The sequence below is a fragment of the Phragmites australis genome, chromosome 6 (assembly GCF_958298935.1).
Source record: "Phragmites australis chromosome 6, lpPhrAust1.1, whole genome shotgun sequence".
Lineage (NCBI taxonomy): Eukaryota > Viridiplantae > Streptophyta > Magnoliopsida > Poales > Poaceae > Phragmites > Phragmites australis.
In genome coordinates this window covers 2,139,769-2,161,892 of record NC_084926.1, presented here as the reverse complement: position 1 = coordinate 2,161,892, position 22,124 = coordinate 2,139,769, and the positions used below count along the sequence as shown (strand labels likewise).

At 43.0% G+C, this 22,124-nt stretch overlaps 1 protein-coding gene across 3 annotated transcripts; it reads left to right on the top strand.

Moving 5' to 3' along the window:
• Positions 1-13,410: 13,410 nt before the first annotated feature.
• Positions 13,411-22,071, top strand: LOC133921030 (uncharacterized). Of its 3 annotated transcripts, none has more exons than XM_062365737.1 (7): positions 13,411-13,629; positions 14,836-18,510; positions 18,890-19,009; positions 19,690-19,806; positions 20,061-20,150; positions 20,595-20,702; positions 21,480-22,071. In XM_062365737.1, exons 2-7 carry the CDS (start codon positions 14,917-14,919, stop codon positions 21,525-21,527), a joined length of 4,077 nt encoding a protein of 1,358 aa, XP_062221721.1. In that variant the 5' UTR covers positions 13,411-13,629; positions 14,836-14,916; the 3' UTR covers positions 21,528-22,071. The 3 variants fall into 3 exon arrangements, with proteins under 3 accessions (XP_062221721.1, XP_062221722.1, XP_062221723.1); XM_062365738.1 differs by lacking the exon at positions 13,411-13,629 and adding an exon at positions 14,407-14,734; XM_062365739.1 differs by lacking the exon at positions 13,411-13,629 and adding an exon at positions 14,411-14,541.
• The last annotated feature ends 53 nt before the right edge of the window (positions 22,072-22,124 follow it).

The window sequence follows — 22,124 nt, the reverse complement described above, 5'->3', positions numbered from 1 at the left end:
TCAGCCCATTCATTAGCAGATTCTTGCAGGCTTTGCATTACTTTTGCAGTCTGAACAAGTGACATGTTCTCCTTTACATAGTCAAATACATCCAGGAATGCTGGTATGCCTGTAGGCAGAGGCAGGAGGGAGGGATGCACCAAGATCACATATGCATGCGGAGTATTCTTTTTCTTCATCTTTGACAACCAATTATGAAAGTCCTCCGGAATTTCTACCTCTCCACAACTCTGACGAATGATTTCTTTGATGATCATAGCAGCACTCTGATAACCTCTCGAAATACCAGCCATGCATGTCTTCTCTAATATTGTCCCCTGTGCAATGACGAACTGACCAAATTCATCTACTAAAAGATCGGACATGCTAAGAGGCCTGTGGAAATTGAACCCATGCATCTTAATCTTTTCAATGAATAAAAGAATTGAAGCAAAAAATGGTTTGGCAGGCTCCGTTAGAATGTTCTTCTCGCTCTGCTCACCCAACAGCTTGATTTTTTCTATTGGCACAATTAGCTTAGCATACTGGACTGGTTCTCACTTAGAAACACGAACATCGACAAACATCCCTGTAGCGTATGTGCTGCAGAACAAGAACATCCAACTAGTTATTCTCTAATCATGTGACATTCTATGTTATGGTGCAGAGAACATATACATAAACAACACTTTTGAACAGGGAATTTGCTTCCCGCCAGTTGTTATGCTACCCCTTCATAGCCCTCGGGTCCTAAATTGCTAACAGCTGCAGTTACTCCAAATCACCCATCTTAAAGAACAATACACGCAGAGAATGCACAATCAAAATCCTAACAGCTCTGATTCGAGGACCAAAACAAGCACAGAATCCACAAGCAAAACCCTAACAGCTCTAATTCGAGGAATAGAGCAAGAAGAGAACCCGATCCTAATCTAGGACTTAATCAACCAAATCGAATTCATATTGCCAAACTGAATACTGAGAATGCACATAACCTAGAACCAGCATATAGCGGACTATCAGGTTTACCCAGTATGGCACTGTCAATAGACTGCAGATTCTAGCTATGGCAACAAAATTTTTAACAGGACATGTCCAAATGATTCAGCTCCCTATTGAACTCCAATGATTGCTAATTACACCACCAAAAACCTACAAAAATGGGGTATTCAACTTCGATTTGCATCGCCTATACCAAAGAAAACTTCTGTCAATAGCCATGAGACCTCAGCCTCTCTATATGCGTTCTAAAAGGATTTTTTTTTTATCCTATACCATAGCTCATCGAGCCAAAACCGATGCTTCTATTAAGTGATTAGTGTGTTGTACCATATTCAAGACGGGTGAGACACTCGGAGGGCTCTTCAAGACCGTACACAGACTCAATGCAAATGCTGTGGAATGCATGGTGGCAAGCGAGAACGGCAACGACTGGAGGAGCAGAAGCATCACGGCCAGTAGTCCTAAATGTAGGAAGGTCTCTCCTCGCTAACAATGTCATCATCTAGATATAGCATGTTTCCTAAATGTAGTAAGGTTGTCTTCTCATCCCTAACAGCGTCACATCATTTGCTTACACCTGCATATTATTAGCAGTTGAAAATCAGTAAAAGTTAAATTGGGATTTTCTTAACAGGACTAGGGGAAAAAAATAAATGGACATGAAAAATTGATTTAGTAGCACCACTTCAACTATCAGCAAAACATAATGACTACCGTAATAATGAGAGAGAGGAGCTTACCTCACTTATCTTGATTTTGAGTCTAATACTCTTCCTGAGATAAAAACCAATAGTGCAACAAGCCACACCTGGCAGGCAGAAATAGTTCTCCATTTCCAACTCTGGCAGCAGATTTTCTACCCAAAGCGACCAAAACACACGTGGCATCACCATAGGAAAGTGGCGAAGAACGAGTATCCTGACACTCTTCTTGCTGTACTTGCCTAAAGCTAAATGGTATTCAAGAGAGTGACACTCTACATGTCTCAAACATTTGAATAAATGTCACGGGTTCTTGACATTGAAGTGATTGGCCAGATGGTGGAAGAACTTAGCCAGCAGCTTATCGTTTCTCACAATGTCAGCACATTCATTAGCAGATTTTTGCAGGCTTTGCATTACTTTTGCAGTCTGAACAAGTGACATGTTCTCCTTTACATAGTCAAATACATTCAGGAATGCTGGTATGCGTGTAGGTAGAGGCAGGAGGGAGGGATGCACCAAGATCACATATGCATGCGGAGTATTCTTTTTCTGCATCTTTGACAGCCAATTCTGAAAGTCCTCCGGAATTTCTACCTCTCCACAACTCTGACGAATGATTTCTTTGATGATCATAGCAACACTCTGATAACCTCTCGAAATACCAGCCATGCTTGTCTTCTCTAATACTGTCCCCTGTGCAATGACGAACTGACCAAATTCATCTACCATAAGATCGGACATGCTAAGAGGCTTGTGGAAACTGAACCCATGCATCTTAATCTTTTCAATCAATAAAAGAATTGAAGCAAAAAATGGTTTGGCAGGCTTCGTCAGAATGTTCTTCTCGCTCTGCTCACCCAACAGCTTGATTTTTTCTATTGGCACAATTAGCTTAGCATACTGGACTGGTTCGCACTTAGAAACACGAACATCGATAAACATCCCTGTAGCGTATGTGCTACAGAACAAGAACATCCAACTAGTTATTCTCTAATCATGTGACATTTTGTGTTATGGTGCAGAGAATATATACATAAACAACACTTCTGAACAGGGAATTAGCTTCCCGCCAGTTGTTATGCTACCCCTTCTTAGCCCTCGGGTCCCAAATTGCCAACAGCTACAGTTACTCCAAATCACCCATCTTAAAGAACAATACACGTAGAGAATGCACAATCAAAATTCTAACATCTCTGATTCGAGGACCAAAGCAAGCACAGAACCCACAAGCAAAACCCTAACAGCTCTAATTCGAAGAATAGAGCAAGCAGAGAACCCAATCCTAATCTAGGACTTAATCAACCAAACTGAATTCATATTGCCAAACTGAATACTGAGAATGCACATAACCTAGAACCAGCATATAGCAGACTATCAGGTTTACCCAGTATGGCACTGTCAATAGACTGCAGATTCTAGCTATGGCAACAAAGTTTTTGACAGGACATGTCCAAATGATTCAGCTCCCTATTGAACTCCAATGATTGCTAATTATACCACCAAAAGCCTACAAAAATGGGGTATTCAACTTCGATTTGCGTTGCCTATACCAAAGAAAACTTCTGTCAATAGCCATGAGACCTCAGCCTCTCTATATGCGTTCTAAAAGGATTTTTTTTTATCCTATAGCATAGCTCATCAAGCTAAAACCGATGCTTCTGTTAAGTGATTAGTGTGTTGTACCATATTCAAGACAGATGAGACACTGGGAAGGCTCGTCAAGACCGTAGACAGACTCAATGCAACTGCTGTGGAATGCATGGTGGCAAGCCAGAACGGCAACGACTGAAGGAGCAGAAGCATCACGGCCAGCAGTCCTAAATGTAGGAAGGTCTCTCCTCAATAACAATGTCATCATCTAGAGATAGCATGTTTCCTAAATGTAGTAAGGTTGACTTCTCATCCCTAACAGCGTCACATCATTTGATTACACCTGCATATTATTAGCAGTTGAAAATCAGTAAAAGTTAAATTGGGATTTTTTTAATAGGACTAGGGGGGGAAAATAAATGGACATAAAAAATTGATTTAGTAGCACCACTTCAACTATCAGCAGAACATAATGACTACCGTAATAATAAAAGAGAGGAGCTTACCTTACTTGTCTTGATTTTGAGTCTAATACTCTTCCCGAGACAAAAACCAATAGGGCAACAAGCCACACCTGGCAGGCAGAAATAGTTCTCCATTTCCAACTCAGGCAGCAGATTTTCTACCCAAAGCGACCAAAACACACGTGGCATCACCATAGGAAAGTGGCGAAGAACGAGTATCCTGACACTCTTCTTGCTGTACTTGCCTAAAGCTAACTGGTATTCAAGAGAGTGACACTCTACATGTCTCAGATATTTGAATAAATGCCGTGGGTTCTTGACATTGAAGTGATTGGCCTGCTGGTGGAAGAACTTAGCCAACAGCATATCGTCTCTCACAATGTCAGCCCATTCATTAGCAGATTCTTGCAGGTTTTGCATTACTTTTGCAGTCTGAACAAGTGACATGTTCTCCTTTACATAGTCAAATACATCCAGGAATGCTGGTGTGCGTGTAGGTAGAGGCAGGAGGGAGGGATGCACCAAGATCACATATGCATGCGGAGTATTCTTTTTCTTCGTCTTTGACAGCCAATTCTGAAAGTCCTCCGGAATTTCTACCTCTCCACAACTCTGACGAATGATTTCTTTGATGATCATAGCAGCACTCTGATAACCTCTCGAAATACAAGCCATGCTTGTCTTCTCTAATACTGTCCCCTATGCAATGACGAACCGACCAAATTCATCTACCATAAGATCGGACATGCTAAGAGGCCTGTGGAAACTGAACCCATGCATCTCAATCTTTTCAATCAATAAAAGAATTGAAGCAAAAAATGGTTTGGCAGGCTCCGTCAGAACGGTCTTCTCGCTCTGCTCACCCAACAGCTTGATTTTTTTATATTGGCACAATTAGCTTAGCATACTGGACTGGTTCCCACTTAGAAACACGAACATCTACAAACATCCTTATAGCATATGTGCTGCAGAACAAGAACATCCAACTAGTTATTCTCTAATCATGTGACATTCTGTGTTATGGTGCAGAGAATATATACATAAACAACACTTCTGAACAGGGAATTAGCTTCCCGCCAGTTGTTATGCTACCCCTTCTTAGCCCTCGGGTCCCAAATTGCCAACAGCTACAGTTACTCCAAATCACCCATCTTAAAGAACAATACACGTAGAGAATGCACAATCAAAATTCTAACATCTCTGATTCGAGGACCAAAGCAAGCACAGAACCCACAAGCAAAACCCTAACAGCTCTAATTCGAAGAATAGAGCAAGCAGAGAACCCAATCCTAATCTAGGACTTAATCAACCAAACTGAATTCATATTGCCAAACTGAATACTGAGAATGCACATAACCTAGAACCAGCATATAGCAGACTATCAGGTTTACCCAGTATGGCACTGTCAATAGACTGCAGATTCTAGCTATGGCAACAAAGTTTTTGACAGGACATGTCCAAATGATTCAGCTCCCTATTGAACTCCAATGATTGCTAATTATACCACCAAAAGCCTACAAAAATGGGGTATTCAACTTCGATTTGCGTTGCCTATACCAAAGAAAACTTCTGTCAATAGCCATGAGACCTCAGCCTCTCTATATGCGTTCTAAAAGGATTTTTTTTTATCCTATAGCATAGCTCATCAAGCTAAAACCGATGCTTCTGTTAAGTGATTAGTGTGTTGTACCATATTCAAGACAGATGAGACACTGGGTGGGCTCGTCAAGACCGTAGACAGACTCAATGCAACTGCTGTGGAATGCATGGTGGCAAGCCAGAACGGCAACGACTGAAGGAGCAGAAGCATCACGGCCAGCAGTCCTAAATGTAGGAAGGTCTCTCCTCAATAACAATGTCATCATCTAGAGATAGCATGTTTCCTAAATGTAGTAAGGTTGACTTCTCATCCCTAACAGCGTCACATCATTTGCTTACACCTGCATATTATCAGCAGTTGAAAATCAGAAAAAGTTAAATTGGGATTTTCTTAATAGGACTAGGGGGGAAAAATAAATGGACATGAAAAATTGATTTAGTAGCACCACTTCAACTATCAGCAGAACATAATGACTACCGTAATAATAAAAGAGAGGAGCTTACCTTACTTGTCTTGATTTTGAGTCTAATACTCTTCCCGAGACAAAAACCAATAGGGCAACAAGCCACACCTGGCAGGCAGAAATAGTTCTCCATTTCCAACTCAGGCAGCAGATTTTCTACCCAAAGCGACCAAAACACACGTGGCATCACCATAGGAAAGTGGCGAAGAACGAGTATCCTGACACTCTTCTTGCTGTACTTGCCTAAAGCTAACTGGTATTCAAGAGAGTGACACTCTACATGTCTCAGATATTTGAATAAATGCCGTGGGTTCTTGACATTGAAGTGATTGGCCTGCTGGTGGAAGAACTTAGCCAACAGCATATCATCTCTCACAATGTCAGCCCATTCATTAGCAGATTCTTGCAGGCTTTGCATTACTTTTGCAGTCTGAACAAGTGACATGTTCTCCTTTACATAGTCAAATACATCCAGGAATGCTGGTGTGCGTGTAGGTAGAGGCAGGAGGGAGGGATGCACCAAGATCACATATGCATGCGGAGTATTCTTTTTCTTCGTCTTTGACAGCCAATTCTGAAAGTCCTCCGGAATTTCTACCTCTCCACAACTCTGACGAATGATTTCTTTGATGATCATAGCAGCACTCTGATAACCTCTCGAAATACAAGCCATGCTTGTCTTCTCTAATACTGTCCCCTATGCAATGACGAACCGACCAAATTCATCTACCATAAGATCGGACATGCTAAGAGGCCTGTGGAAACTGAACCCATGCATCTCAATCTTTTCAATCAATAAAAGAATTGAAGCAAAAAATGGTTTGGCAGGCTCCGTCAGAACGGTCTTCTCGCTCTGCTCACCCAACAGCTTGATTTTTTTATATTGGCACAATTAGCTTAGCATACTGGACTGGTTCCCACTTAGAAACACGAACATCTACAAACATCCTTATAGCATATGTGCTGCAGAACAAGAACATCCAACTAGTTATTCTCTAATCATGTGACATTCTGTGTTATGGTGCGGAGAACATATACATAAATAACACTTTTGAATAGGGAATTTGCTTCCCGCCAGTTGTTATCCTACCCCTTCATAGCCCTCGGATCCCAAATTGCTAACAGCTGCAGTTACTCCAAATCACCCATCTTAAAGAACAATACACGCAGAGAATGCACAATCAAAATCCTAACAGCTCTAATTCGAGGACCCAAGCAAGCACAGAACCCACAAGCAAAACCCTAACAGCTCTAATTCGAGGAATAGAGCAAGAAGAGAACCCGATCCTAATCTAGGACTTAATCAACCAAATCGAATTGATATTGCCAAACTGAATACTGAGAATGCACATAACCTAGAACCAGCATATAGCACACTATCAGGTTTACCTAGTATGGCACTGTCAATAGACTGTAGATTCTAGCTATGGCAACAAAGTTTTTGACAGGACATGTCCAAATGATTCAGCTCCCTATTGAACTCCAATGATTGCTAATTACACCACCAAAAGCCTACAAAAATGGGGTATTCAACTTCGATTTGCGTCGCCTATACCAAAGAAAACTTCTGTCAAAAGCCATGAGACCTCACCCTCTCTATATGCGTTCTAAAAGGATTTTTTTTATCCTATAACATAGCTCATCAAGCTAAAGCCGACACTTCTGGTTAGTGATTAGTGTGCTGTACCATATTGAAGACGGGCGAGACACTGGGTGGGCTCGTCAAGACCGTAGACAGACTCAATGCAACTGTTGTGAAATGCATGGTGGCAAGCCAGAACGGCAACGACTGGAGGAGCAGAAGCATCACGGCCAGCAGTCCTAAATGTAGGAAGGTCTCTCCTCGCTAACAATGTCATCATCTAGAGATAGCATGTTTCCTAAATGTAGTAATGTTGTCTTCTCATCCCTAACAGCGTCACATCATTTGCTTACACCTGCATATTATCAGCAGTTGAAAATCAGAAAAAGTTAAATTGGGATTTTCTTAATAGGACTAGGGGAAAAAAATAAATGGACATGAAAAATTGATTTAGTAGCACCACTTCAACTATCAGCAAAACATAATGACTACCGTAATAATGAGAGAGAGGAGCTTACCTCACTTGTCTTGATTTTGAGTCTAATACTCTTCCTGAGACAGAAACCAATAGTGCAACAAGCCACACCTGGCAGGCAGAAATAGTTCTCCATTTCCAACTCTGGCAGCAGATTTTCTACCCAAAGCGACCAAAACACACGTGGCATCACCATAGGAAAGTGGCGAAGAACGAGTATCCTGACACTCTTCTTGCTGTACTTGCCTAAAGCTAACTGGTATTCAAGAGAGTGACACTCTACATGTCTCAAACATTTGAATAAATGTCATGGGTTCTTGACATTGAAGTGATTGGCCAGATGGTGGAAGAACTTAGCCAGCAGCTTATCGTTTCTCACAATGTCAGCACATTCATTAGCTGATTTTTGCAGGCTTTGCATTACTTTTGCAGTCTGAACAAGTGACATGTTCTCCTTTACATAGTCAAATACATTCAGGAATGCTGGTATGCGTGTAGGAAGAGGCAGGAGGGAGGGATGCACCAAGATCACATATGCATGCGGAGTATTCTTTTTCTGCATCTTTGACAGCCAATTCTGAAAGTCCTCCGGAATTTCTACCTCTCCACAACTCTGACGAATGATTTCTTTGATGATCATAGCAGCACTCTGATAACCTCTCGAAATACCAGCCATGCTTGTCTTCTCTAATACTGTCCCCTGTGCAATGACGAACTGACCAAATTCATCTACCATAAGATCGGACATGCTAAGAGGCTTGTGGAAACTGAACCCATGCATCTTAATCTTTTCAATCAATAAAAGAATTGAAGCAAAAAATGGTTTGGCAGGCTTCGTCAGAATGTTCTTCTCGCTCTGCTCACCCAACAGCTTGATTTTTTCTATTGGCACAATTAGCTTAGCATACTGGACTGGTTCCCACTTAGAAACACGAACATCTACAAACATCCTTATAGCATATGTGCTGCAGAACAAGAACATCCAACTAGTTATTCTCTAATCATGTGACATTCTGTGTTATGGTGCGGAGAACATATACATAAATAACACTTTTGAATAGGGAATTTGCTTCCCGCCAGTTGTTATCCTACCCCTTCATAGCCCTCGGATCCCAAATTGCTAACAGCTGCAGTTACTCCAAATCACCCATCTTAAAGAACAATACACGCAGAGAATGCACAATCAAAATCCTAACAGCTCTAATTCGAGGACCCAAGCAAGCACAGAACCCACAAGCAAAACCCTAACAGCTCTAATTCGAGGAATAGAGCAAGAAGAGAACCCGATCCTAATCTAGGACTTAATCAACCAAATCGAATTGATATTGCCAAACTGAATACTGAGAATGCACATAACCTAGAACCAGCATATAGCACACTATCAGGTTTACCCAGTATGGCACTGTCAATAGACTGCAGATTCTAGCTATGGCAACAAAGTTTTTGACAGGACATGTCCAAATGATTCAGCTCCCTATTGAACTCCAATGATTGCTAATTACACCACCAAAAGCCAACAAAAATGGGGTATTCAACTTCGATTTGCGTCGCCTATACCAAAGAAAACTTCTGTCAATAGCCATGAGACCTCAGCCTCTCTATATGCGTTCTAAAAGGATTTTTTTTTATCCTATACCATAGCTCATCAAGCTAAAACCGATGCTTCTGGTAAGTGATTAGTGTGTTGTACCATATTCAAGACGGGCGAGACACTGGGAAGGCTCGTCAAGACCGTAGACAGACTCAATGCAACTGCTGTGGAATGCATGGTGGCAAGCGAGAACGGCAACGACTGGAGGAGCAGAAGCATCACGGCCAGCAGTCCTAAATGTAGGAAGGTCTCTCCTCGCTAACAATGTCATCATCTAGAGATAGCATGTTTTCTAAATGTAGTAAGGTTGTCTTCTCATCCCTAACAGCGTCACATCATTTGCTTACACCTGCATATTATTAGCATTTGAAAATCAGTAAAAGTTAAATTGGGATTTTCTTAATAGGACTAGGGGAAAAAATGGACATGAAAAATTGATTTAGTAGCACCACTTCAACTATCAGCAGAACATAATGACTACCGTAATAATAAAAGAGAGGAGCTTACCTTACTTGTCTTGATTTTGAGTCTAATACTCTTACTGAGACAAAAACCAATAGGGCAACAAGCCACACCTGATAGGCTAAAATAGTTCTCCATTTCCAACTCAGGCAGCAGATTTTCTACCCAAAGTGACCAAAACACACGTGGCATCACCATAGGAAAGTGGCGAAAACGAGTATCCTGACACTCTTCTTGCTGTACTTGCCTAAAGCTAACTGGTATTCAAGAGAGTGACACTCTACATGTCTCAGACATTTGAATAAATGCCTTGGGTTCTTGAAATTGAAGTGATTGGCCTGATGGTGGAAGAACTTAGCCAGCAGCTTATCATCTCTCACAATGTAAGCCCATTCATTAGCAAATTCTGGCAGGTTTTGCATTACTTTTGCAGTCTGAACAAGTGACATGTTCTCCTTTACATAGTCAAATACATCCAGGAATGCTGGTGTGCGTGTAGACAGAGGCAGGAAGGAGGGATGCACCAAGATCACATATGCATGCGGAGTATTCTTTTTCTGCATCTTTGACAGCCAATTCTGAAAGTCCTCCGGAATTTCTACCTCTCCACAACTCTGACGAATGATTTCTTTGATGATCATAGCAGCACTCTGATAACCTCTCGAAATACCAGCCATGCTTATCTTCTCTAATACTGTCCCCTATGCAATGACGAACCGACCAAATTCATCTACCATAAGATCGGACATGCTAAGAGGCCTGTGGAAAATGAACCCATGCATCTTAATCTTTTCAATCAATAAAAGAATTGAAGCAAAAAATGGTTTGGCAGGCTCCGTCAGAATGCTCTTCTCGCTCTGCTCACCCAACAGCTTGATTTTTTATATTGGCACAATTAGCTTAGCATACTGGACTGGTTCCCACTTAGAAACACGAACATCTACAAACATCCTTGTAGCATATGTGCTGCAGAACAAGAACATCCAACTAGTTATTCTCTAATCATGTGGCATTTTGTGTTATGATGCAGAGAACATATACATAAACAACACTTCTGAATAGGGAATTAGCTTCCCGCCAGTTGTTATGCTACCCCTTCTTAGCCCTCGGGTCCTAAATTGCCAACAGCTACAGTTACTCCAAATCACCCATCTTAAAGAACAATACACGTAGAGAATGCACAATCAAAATCCTAACATCTCTGATTCGAGGACCAAAGCAAGCACAGAACCCACAAGAAAAACCCTAACAGCTCTAATTCGAGGAATAGAGCAAGCAGAGAACCCAATCATAATCTAGGACTTAATCAACCAAATTAAATTCATATTGCCAAACTGAATACTGAGAATGTACCTAACCTAGCACCAGCATATAACAGACTATCAGGTTTACCCAGTATGGCACTGTCAATAGACTGCAGATTCTAGCTATGGCAACAAAGTTTTTGACAGGACATGTCCAAATGATTCAGCTCCCTATTGAACTCCAATAATTACTAATTACACCACCAAAAGTCTAAAAAATGGGGTATTCGCTAAACTCGCAGATGCTTCCGTAAGACGGAAGGTGAACTGCAGACGAGGGTGTAGCTCAGTGGCAACACCACCATGGGTGGAGTGAGCCGGCGGGGGTTGGATCCTCGTGTCCCGCATATCCCTGTAAAAGTGTTCAAAGAACACCGGGTAAGGAGGGCCTGGTCTAAAAAAAGACGGAAGGTGAACCTCCTGAACACAGCTAACAAGAAGCAACCATGAGTGAAGGAGGAAGAATGGTGTACCGATGAGTTGAAGCGTGACTGCGTGAGAGGACTTTAGCTTGAAACTTCTTGCCCGGTGATGGATCCCAATCCTCAGGCAAGGCATGAGGATGGTCTCCCTCCATCAGCGTAAAGCTTCATATCAGAGGCCTCCATGGCTGGCGAGACGAGACGAGTGAGCGGTGGTTGTGGTGGTGGGTGCATGGGCAAGGGCGGGGCGAGAGCGTGGGCGCGAGAGAAAGCACTAAGGTGATGCATGAATCATTTGTATCTGCTGCGTTACCTTTATACCTGAGATACCCTGCTTTCTTTGTGACTACAGCCAGGACGTCCACTTTGGCAGTCAGCTTCTTCTACTCCTGAACTTTTAGCCAGCAGTCCAATGCGCGTTGCATTCTGCCTGCTGGAGAGCTGCTTCTTCTGCTCTGCATGGTTGTTATCTTGATGTGTTGGTGGCTTGCCATTGCTGTACACGTCCATTACGGACCACTAGCTCTTGTGGGGTAAGTAACTTTCTATTGACATCTTGCAGGCTTGCACCTGCTCTTTTTAGCTGGCCTGAACTGTCCACCGTGCCAGTTCCCTCTAATTACAACCGCTGCTCACTATTCGTGCTAACAGGGTGCGTACTACCTCTCCTGTCTGTTTTCACTTTTCACTTTATGCACCTGGAAGAACAAGCGCCGTTTGTGACGGCTCAGGGGTTTGAGTAGTGTGTAGTGTAGTGTAGTGTAGTGTAGGCTGTGTAGCCTGGTGGCGACACTGCAACAACTTGCGAAAATATTAACTTGCTAGCTTTGCAAGCAAGTCGTGCGTATGGATGCTAGTGCGGATTTGGTGCTGAAACACAAAAGCTGTTGTAGAAACTTAATCATGTAAGGTTACTAGGTTCGGTGTGTAGACTGCCTATGCAAGTTATCTGGCTATCAAATTGGGTAAGGTCTGGTGTGCTAGAGTCAGACTGTCAGATCATTCTTCTCACACATCACAGAATCTCTTTTCACCAAGATTTATAGGATCCGGCAAAATGCTTCACCCTGTGTGCGAATCCCATTGCAAACATGAAAATTGTTGAGAATGTTGCATGCCCAAGCCCAAATCTGACGATACAAAGATGGTAAAAGTAGATAGCATCAGCGTCACGCAGGCTCTCCTTTCTCCCCAACAGCAACACAACGGTACAATTGCCAGTGGGTGGGTGTGGTCGCAGCTTCTGCGCGCCGTGCTGTGCCGATGCTTCAACGGCTTTCCTGTATTCACTCGTCACACTCATTCAATCTCCATGGCAATTCATGTCTGCACGCAGCCAGGGGGAAAAAATCACATCATTTCACTAGCCCTCCGGTGGACAAGGAGCATTCAAGAAAGTAAAAGAAAAAGGAAAAAAAAGAAAAGTGGAAAGTGAAAATTGTACCCTCGATTAGTTAGGCTCTATATATTTTCTATTTTAATTATAGATTCTAACTTAAAAGTAAAAAAAAGGTAAACGGTCATAATCTCTTGTAATTCACGATTCATATTATACTACGAAATCTCACAATTCATAATATGATAGGAATGAACTTCTGCAGAAAATCAGTTCACAACAAAAACCAACCGGGCCTTAATCTCCGGCTTTTGTGTTTTTAACCTCTGATTAATTAATAATTCTCAATTAATTATCCTTGTTTGTGGAAGGAAAAAAACTTCATCTAGTACCCCGGCCCTCTGTTACGCGGAAACAAAAGCATCCTCCCCGTTGCTTTGTCAGGGAACCGCGAGAAACCGTCGCAACAATTCTATTATCTTCTAGTCTTCCTCGCGCTCCCTCCCCAGCACCCGCCTCGTCGCTTCCTCCAGCCTTCCCAGCCAGATCCCCGCCCGCTAATTGGATTCGGCCGGGTCGCTGCGTTCGGGCGCGGGTGCGGGCGGCTGCGGTGGCGCCTGCGTGCCGCGATTCTCCGGCGCCGAGGAGGTCAGAGGTCAGGATCGGATCGCTTCTCTTTTGTTCCTCCCGTCGGTTTTGGTTTCGGGCCGCGGCATTTGTCGCTGGCGCGCGGAATCGTTTCCAGGAATCGAAGCTACTTTTGTTTCGATCGCTTGTCGGGACGGATGGAATTGGCGAAAGCTCGCGGGATGCTGTGCCGTTTCTTGTGCGGCACCAAAGCTCGAGAAGAAAACCGTCAAATTTCTCCAGTTTTCCCCCTCGATCCCCATAATCCGACGCGGGATCGCTGTTGCTAGCCTTTGGAATCTTCCAACCACCGAATTCTTTGCTTATCTTTTTTGTCCGGGCTGTATTGAATTGACTTTCTGGCTTTGGCCTTAGAACGAGGGAGCAGAATGCTCAATTGCGACTGCTTGCGTTGAAATTTTGGGAAACTCAATGGAGAATTTTGGTCCGGGCTGTATAGTTTTTCCTGCTGTTCTGTCTGCTTGCATTTTGCTCAGCCGCGACGGCGAGAGACGAGGCCCTGCCACCTGCCGCTCCCTGGCTAGCCGTTGGAGTCGCACCAACGGGCACATCTCCTCCTGGCCCAGAAGCCTCGCTTCCATGGAGGGGTAAACATATAAAAATGTCGCCTTGTTTACCTTGCCCCATCTTTTTTACCACAAAGATTTCTTCCTCTCCCAGTTGCATTAGTTTATGCTCCACTACAAGAGCAGGCGACCAAAAGCGCGACGGTACTTTTAATGGGGACTTGCCTGTACTAATCATCATAATTAAGCCACTGGTTAGTCGTTCTCGTCCTTAACCGCGGTGGCCTGGGCGATCGGGGCACCCTACTCCCCCATTTAATCTGCTTCGTGTTTCTCTCTCTCTCCCACCATCTCTGGCAGCTCGGCTTCGCCATTACTTGGATTGCAGGAGCTGGCCGTGGAGTTCCCGTGAGGTAGAGACCAAGCCATGACTTACTCACTCGCCCCGACCCACACCCGAAAGAGACGCTTCAATTCCTAGGCATAATTAGGAAAACGAAGTAAAAGAATTCAAGAAAACCACCACCCCTCTTCCTTTTCTTCTTCTTCCTGCACTTTCTTTTCTCCTTTTCACCTACCGAATCCCATTGCCGGGTCCCCGATCTGGTTCGTTTACTGCGTGATTCCGAGCTCCTGAATTGTCTTGTTGCGCGAGATGGATTGTATGTCCTGACATTGGATTGCTATTTGTGTTGTTTTATTGGCAGGTTGAGACGGGTTGTAGATTGGTGGTAGCCTCTTGGCGCTGTCAATGCGGGTGGATTTGAGCCTGGGCGGTGGGTGCGCGGATGGACGCCTGCGAAATCCGGGCGCCAGGGGCAGTGCTGCTGCAGAAATCTGAGCTGCCGGCGGAGAAGAATTATACGAATGGCCGCAGCGATACCGCAGTGAGGCGCAAGGTGGCGGCGATGCCGGCAGCGGCACCTACTACTCCGAGGAGGCACCCGTCGCCGAATGCCGGCCGAGCGTCGTCCCCGGTGCCGGCTGGGTCACAGGCGAAGAGGTCCCAGTCCACCGAACGGCGGTCGGCAACTCCGTCAAGGCCGTCTTCAGGCGGCTCGAGGCCGATTACCCCGTCCAGGATCTCTGCGCCGGCGTCGCCGTCGTCTGCTCCTTCCAGCCCTTCCTCCTCATCCTCCAGCTCGTCGACGCCGGTGCGTGATGCCGTCTCGGAGACGCAAAGTGCTCCGAGGAGGTTGTCCGGTGGCCGGGCTCCTGATGGGTTGTGGCCTTCAATGCGGAGTCTATCTTCTTCTTTCCAGCTCGAATCAAAGGGGAAAAGGATTAGTAGTAGCTCTTCAGCAGATCAGGCCAAGACGAGGGTTGCAACATCAGCTGACAGGAAGAGGAGCCCGTTGAGAGGGAGGGCTGCCCCTGAGCAGTCAGAGAATCCGCACGCAAAGGTGATTGATCACCATCGCTGGCCTGCTATGATGAGTGGCAGGGTGTCTGCAAGTGCAATGTCGAAGAGCGTGGATCTCACTGATAAGATCAGTAGGTCTGCTCAACCATCGGTTCCATCACGTGGGGTTTCACCGAAGAGAACACCGATGTCCTCCGCTGCAAATGCCTTGTCAAGAAGTATCGACCTTGCTGATAAAATCGACCGATTGGTCTCTTTGTCGGTTTCATCACGAGGGGGGTCACCTGCTTCCAACGGCACAAATGATGTCTCTAAAAGCATCAGTGTTGGTAAAGATGTCAAACCTGCATCCTTTGCAATTCCATCAAGAAGGGTTTCACCAATAAGAACAGCTACATCAGATGGTACTAGGGCCCTATTAGAGAGCATGAATCTTACTGAGAAAGATAACAGCACACTCTCCTCGTCAGTTTCATCACCCAGTATTTCACCAAGTGCATCAATATCTAGTGTGTCCAATACTACATCACAGACTACTACAAAATCTACTGACAGACTTAATGGACCCATTTCAACCCCATCTTCATCAAGAGGACTTTCACCTAGAAGAACAACTTCTGGTGGCACTGATACTATATCTAAAAACTTTGATTTCCCTGAAAAAGATAGGAGACCAGCCTCCTCATCAGCTTCATTAAGAGGGATTTCACCAAGACGGCGACTTGCCTCTGGGGTTAATGATATTGTGAAAAATACGGATTTTGCTGAAAAGGATAGCAGAGTAGTCAGCTCGTCAATGCCATCTCAAGGGGTTTCTCCTAGGAGGAGACTTGCCTCTGATGGTGTTGATACTATATCAAGGAGCACCGATTTTTCTGAAAAGGTTAACAGACTGTCCACCTCATCATCTGCATCGCGTGGGATTTCTCCACGAAGAAGGCTTGCTTCTGATAGCATCAGTGCTGTATCAAAAGGCATGAACTTTGCTGATAAAGCTAACAGACCATCAACCTCTTCAGCTGCATCACGTGGGATTTCACAAAGAACTCAATTAGCATCTGATGGAGTTGGCAATATATCAAAAGGCTTAGATATCGCTGATAGACATGACAGACCATCAACCTCGTCTGCTGCATTACGAGGTATGTCACCACGACGTAGGCTCACATCTGATGCAAGCAATGCCATTTCAGAAAGAATCAACTTCACTGAAAAGGATGCCAGAACTGTATCCTCTTCAGTTGCTCCTAGAGGGGTCTCACAATTAAGACGACTTGCCTCTGATGGTGTTGAAACTTTATCAAAGAGTATGGATCTAGCTGAGAAAGATACCAGACCTACCACCTCGTCAGCTGCATTGCGAGGGTTTTCACCAAGAAGACGTCTTGCCTCAGATGGTGTCAATGTGATATCAAAGAGCATGGATCTTGCTGAAAACAGTATTAAATCCGCCACCACTTTAGCTGCAGCACGGGGAGTTTCACCAAGAAGACGGCTTGCCTCTGACGGTGTAGATTCTATGTCAAAGAGCACAAATTTTACTGAAAAAGGTGTTAGATCTTTAACCTCGTCAATGGCATCACGAGGCCTTTCACCAAGAAGACAACTAGCCTCTGATGGTGCCAATGCAGTATTGAAAAGCACAGATTTTGCTGATAAAGACTACAGACCATCTACCTCATCAGCTGCATTACGAGGGACTTCACCCAGAAGCAGGGTTGTCTCTAATGCCATATCAAAAAGCATGAATTTTGCTGAAAAAGATAGCAGACCGTCCACCTCATCAAGTGCATCGCGTGGGACTATGCAGAGTGGCAGGTCCAAATCTGATAGTGTTAGTGTTCTATCAAAAGACATGGATATTACAGATAAAGATAGTGCACAGCCTATCTCATCAGCTGTGTCTGGTTGGGCTTCAGACAGTAGACTTGGCGGGGCTGGTGCTCTGGTTAAAGGCATAGATATTACTGAGAAATTTGTTGCAGCACTGCAAGATGGTGGTGATGGTGACGATCCAGGAAGAACGGATTCTACTGACATCGGTACAGGTGCAACCTCGTTGTCCATTGCATCACAAGAGAGATCACTGACTAGACCTGTCTCTGATGGCAATAAGACTACGTCAGAGAATGTTGATTCAACTCTAAAAGGTAATGGAGCAATATCGGTGAAGGTTCCATCTCGAGGAACTTCTCCAAGAAGGCGACTTGCTTCTGATGGCATAGATGCTATATCTAAAAGCATGGATTTTGCTGAGAAAGACAAGAAACCCATGACAAAATCAGTTCCATCACGTGGAATGTCACCAAGAAGAACTGTGAGATCTGATAGTGCTAATGTAATGTCAAAAAGCATGGATTTTTCTGATAAATGTAATGGACCGATATCTTCATTAGTACCTTCACGAGTGGTTTCTACAAGAAGAATACTGGGACCAGATGGTGCTAATGCCATGTCAAGAAGCATGGATCTGACTATTAAAAGCAGACAGCAAATCTCTTCAACTGTGCAACCATCCAGAGCTTCACCAAGGAAAACACCTCTTGCTTATAACAGAGTAAAAGACCCTGAACTTTTGTCAGGTGATGCTGAGAGCCCTGGTTCTGCCAATGGAAATGAAAGTCAAGAGGAGAATGCTGGTTCTGAGGCGCCTTCAAATATTTCAGAAAAAATTGCACCTCCAAAGCGGTTGGCTAGGACATCGTCTTCACCATCACGTGTTCTGATACGCCCTTCATCACCATGCAATGCTTCATCAACATCATCATTTGCCTCTAGGAGGTTGCCAAGCCCATCAAGGACGAGACCCTCAACACCTGTCTCACCATGTAGTTCTGGTAGATCTGATTCTGCCTCTTCTATTTTTAGCTACATCAGTGATGCTACAAGAGGGAAGAAGAGCCCCAGCCACATGGAAGATACCCATCAGTTGCGCCTCCTATATAATAGGAACTTGCAATGGTGTTTTACAAATGCTTATGTTGATGAGATGCTGTCCATACAGAAGATGAGTGCTGAGGTAAATTCCATAGCATTACTTCTTTTCATTAGATTTGTGATAGTATCAGTGCCCAACACCCCATTCATCTTCGATATTATTTTGCCATATGCAGTTAGAGGGTTGAAAAAAATGCAATAATAATGTTTTGTATAAACCCAAGCTCCTTTGATTCTGTGGTATCATCATTCTTGTATATGTCGTATCAGTGCCCAACTCCCCATTTATCTTATATTCTTATTTTGCCATATCCAGTTATAGAGTTGGAGAAAGTGCAATATGAATGTTTTGTCTGAATCCAATATCCTTTTACTTTGTGTCATCCTCATTCTAATATGTGGTTAAGCAGTATAATATTTGCTGAATTCATGTTCTTACTATATTTATTCATTTGAAGCAGACTATGCTCTACAGTGTATGGGATGCTAACTCAAGGATGTGTGACTCTATGGTTATGAAAAGGAGCTATGTACAAAAACTAAGGCAAGAGGTCAAATTGGGAATAGTGTTAAAAGAGCAAGTAAGATCTGTTTAGTTTTCTGATATTTGTTGTTTCAATGCCATAGGGGCAGAATTAGATCTCTTTGATCTTCATGATCACACATGCACTTAGTTCGTTTGATGGTTACGCTAAGATATTCAACATGAATGTAGAAGGGTTTATAGAATTTTTCAAGATACAACATTCATTTAAAACATTATTTAAGTACTTCCATTCAAACAAGTGGATGTTTATTATAATCACAAAAAGAAGAGGCGCGATAAGGTATTCATATTTTTACTTGACCTTTTCGAAAAATATAAGAGAATAATTTTAAATTTCTCTGATCATGTTTGGTTAGTTTAGATATGTAGTCTCTAAAAGATGTTTTGCTTTGCCTGTGGAAATTCGTTCATTTAATGGAGCTACAAGCATTTTTTGTACACCCTATGCTCAGTAAATGTAAATCTTGAACCAATTTTCTGGACAGATTTTGTTTTCGTATTACATGTACTAATGGACAGGGGTGCGTGGAAGTTAGCTATCCACATGCCAGAGCCATGACTAGACTTGCAAGATCTTATGGGTTTCATCTCTAGCCTACCCCAACTTGTTTGGGACTGAAAGGCTTTGTTGTTGTTGTTGATTACATGTACTAATGTTTGTGTTTCCTTCTAATTTGACCTTGACTATTGCATTTTTCCGTTGTCATGATGTAGATGGATTACCTGGATCACTGGGCAGCGTTGCAAACAGAGCATTCTTCTTCTTTATACAGCGCAACTGAAGCTCTTAGAGCAAGCACATTGCGTCTTCCAGTTACAGGAGGAGCTAAGGTATCAACCATCCCCCGACACCCCCAACCCCACGAAAAAAAAATCACTCATGTGTCCATGAGTCTTGTTAAAATTAAGGGGGGAATACTTAGGAATCATCTTTTTTCAAGCAATAATACTTAGGAATTGTGACACCTGGGGGGGGGGGGGATACCAAGTTATTTACATGCTAATTAAGTTTTCTTTCTGAGAACTCATTTTTACTGTTTTATTTCCAAAATGTGGAAGTGATGCTTACTGTGTACCTCTTGCAGGCTGACGTACTTACTGTTAAGAATGCTGTCAGTTCAGCAGTTGACATTATGCAAGCAATGGGGTCATCCATTTGCCATTTGCTATCAAAGGTTAGTATCAAAGACCCTTTTACTTACACAACTATTGTTGCACAACACCTCTGGTGAATTTGATGTGTTTCAGCAGATGCAAAGTAACTTCCTTTGTCCTGAAGTAATGACATGAACCTCCACTTAGCACTTCAACTTAATTTTCAATGCAAACAACTCAAGTTTTGAACAGAATTTTAGGACAGGTGGTTATTTTTGTGCTTGTGGTTAGGGAAAAAGAATATATGTAAGACTGTAAATAGCATTAGCATACTGGCTTCTCTTTTAGCAGATAATCATTCAAGTGTTATGTTGTTACAGATGTCCTGGAGGTTCTGATTGTGGTTTATGCTTTGATATACTGTGTAGACTGGTTTATTAATTGCTGACACCTTGTGTGGTTATTAGACATTCACGATTTGGAGCAATGACCCTCAGGTCTAACCATTGACTCATGCTCTGCAGTTACAGGCTACGCTCTCTCTGGTTACAGAACTTTCAGCTGTTGCTGCTAAAGAAAGTACCTTGCTTAATGAGTACAGAGAACTCTTAGCAACAGCAGCAGCACGACAGGTACAAACTTGGTTTCTTTTCCCCCATGTCATCTTCATTTCTTTCGTTCTGCTGCTGCTGGGAGCCTAGGGCTACAAAGAATAAAAAAAGTAATGTCATGTCAATCATAATCAGTGTCCATTGAGCAAGCTAATGTGACATTTATTGAAATAAATTGATTGTAAATGCCTCAAAGGTCACAAATGATTCTATAAGAATATGATGTCGAGTCAATGAAATGTAAGTGCCTTTTTTACTTTGGCTAGAAACAGTTTTTGCACAAAAGGGATATCATGCCTCGACAATTTATTCATCTTATAACTACGTGCACTACAGTAAAAGTTGCCCCATTTCAGGGCAACCTCTATCTTTTTGGAGGCAAAGCTTGTTCTGCAGATGATTGCATCTGACTACTATTTTGTTACCATGTAAAAGAAATCACCTTTTTTTGGCATCTGCATGCCTGTAAACATGTTTAGGCAAGGTTTGGAATGCAAGAATTATGCAGTAATTCCATGGGAAGTAGTTCGGTTCCAGCAATCCAAACGTGTCATTTCCTTTGCGAGGATATACATGTTTTTTATTCGTACGAACAGTTTCTAGAAGCCATAGTCCTTTTTTTTCTTTTTTGTGAAAAGTATAAAATAAGTTACTTCTTCCTACACTAGAGAATAATAATGATTCAGGCTCTTGTGGGTTCTGAGCTTCAAGCTGCAATCATAATAGATGACTATACAAGAAAAGGAAAAATGTGCCTTGCTGCTCAATTTGAACTAATACTCATCTTCCTCTGAACAGGTTCAAGAGTCCAGCCTAAGGACACAACTCATACAACAAACAGAGTGAACAGATTAAGCTCCTGTATGTCTAACTAAGAAGACAGGTAACACCATTCATTAGTTTCGGTAACTGTACGGTGCATATGTGTATCTTCGACTCCCCCCCCCCCCCCCCCTTTCCTTCCCTTATTAGCTAATAGGTATCCCCATATTTCTTTTCATTTCTACTTCCCCATATTTCTATTCAAACAACTTACATGGAAGAGAAGTGAAGCGCCACGAAACCATGGATTAATCCATGACGAGCCTGTCAATGTGCCGAAAAAACTGAAAAGTTGCTGTAAAGTTTAGCAGTTCTCTGTCCTTCAGTGTAATGCCTTCAGATCTTCCTTGGATTGCCATCATCCGTAGAAGTAGAGACTCCAGTAGCAGTTTACTTATTGCCGGTGCCCAATCCAAGCAAGGGGCAACGAGTACTTCTAACCTAACACTGTAGAATAGATGACATGTTTCTGATACCGACTTCATTGCCATCACTTGTAAGTACCATGTCAGGAGAATACGATATTATGTTCTTCTCTGCTTACTCCAAATAGAATATTCTTTCCTCATCGTGCCGTGTTTCTGGCTTGCCGTTTTTCTTTGTTTGAAAACATACCGTAAG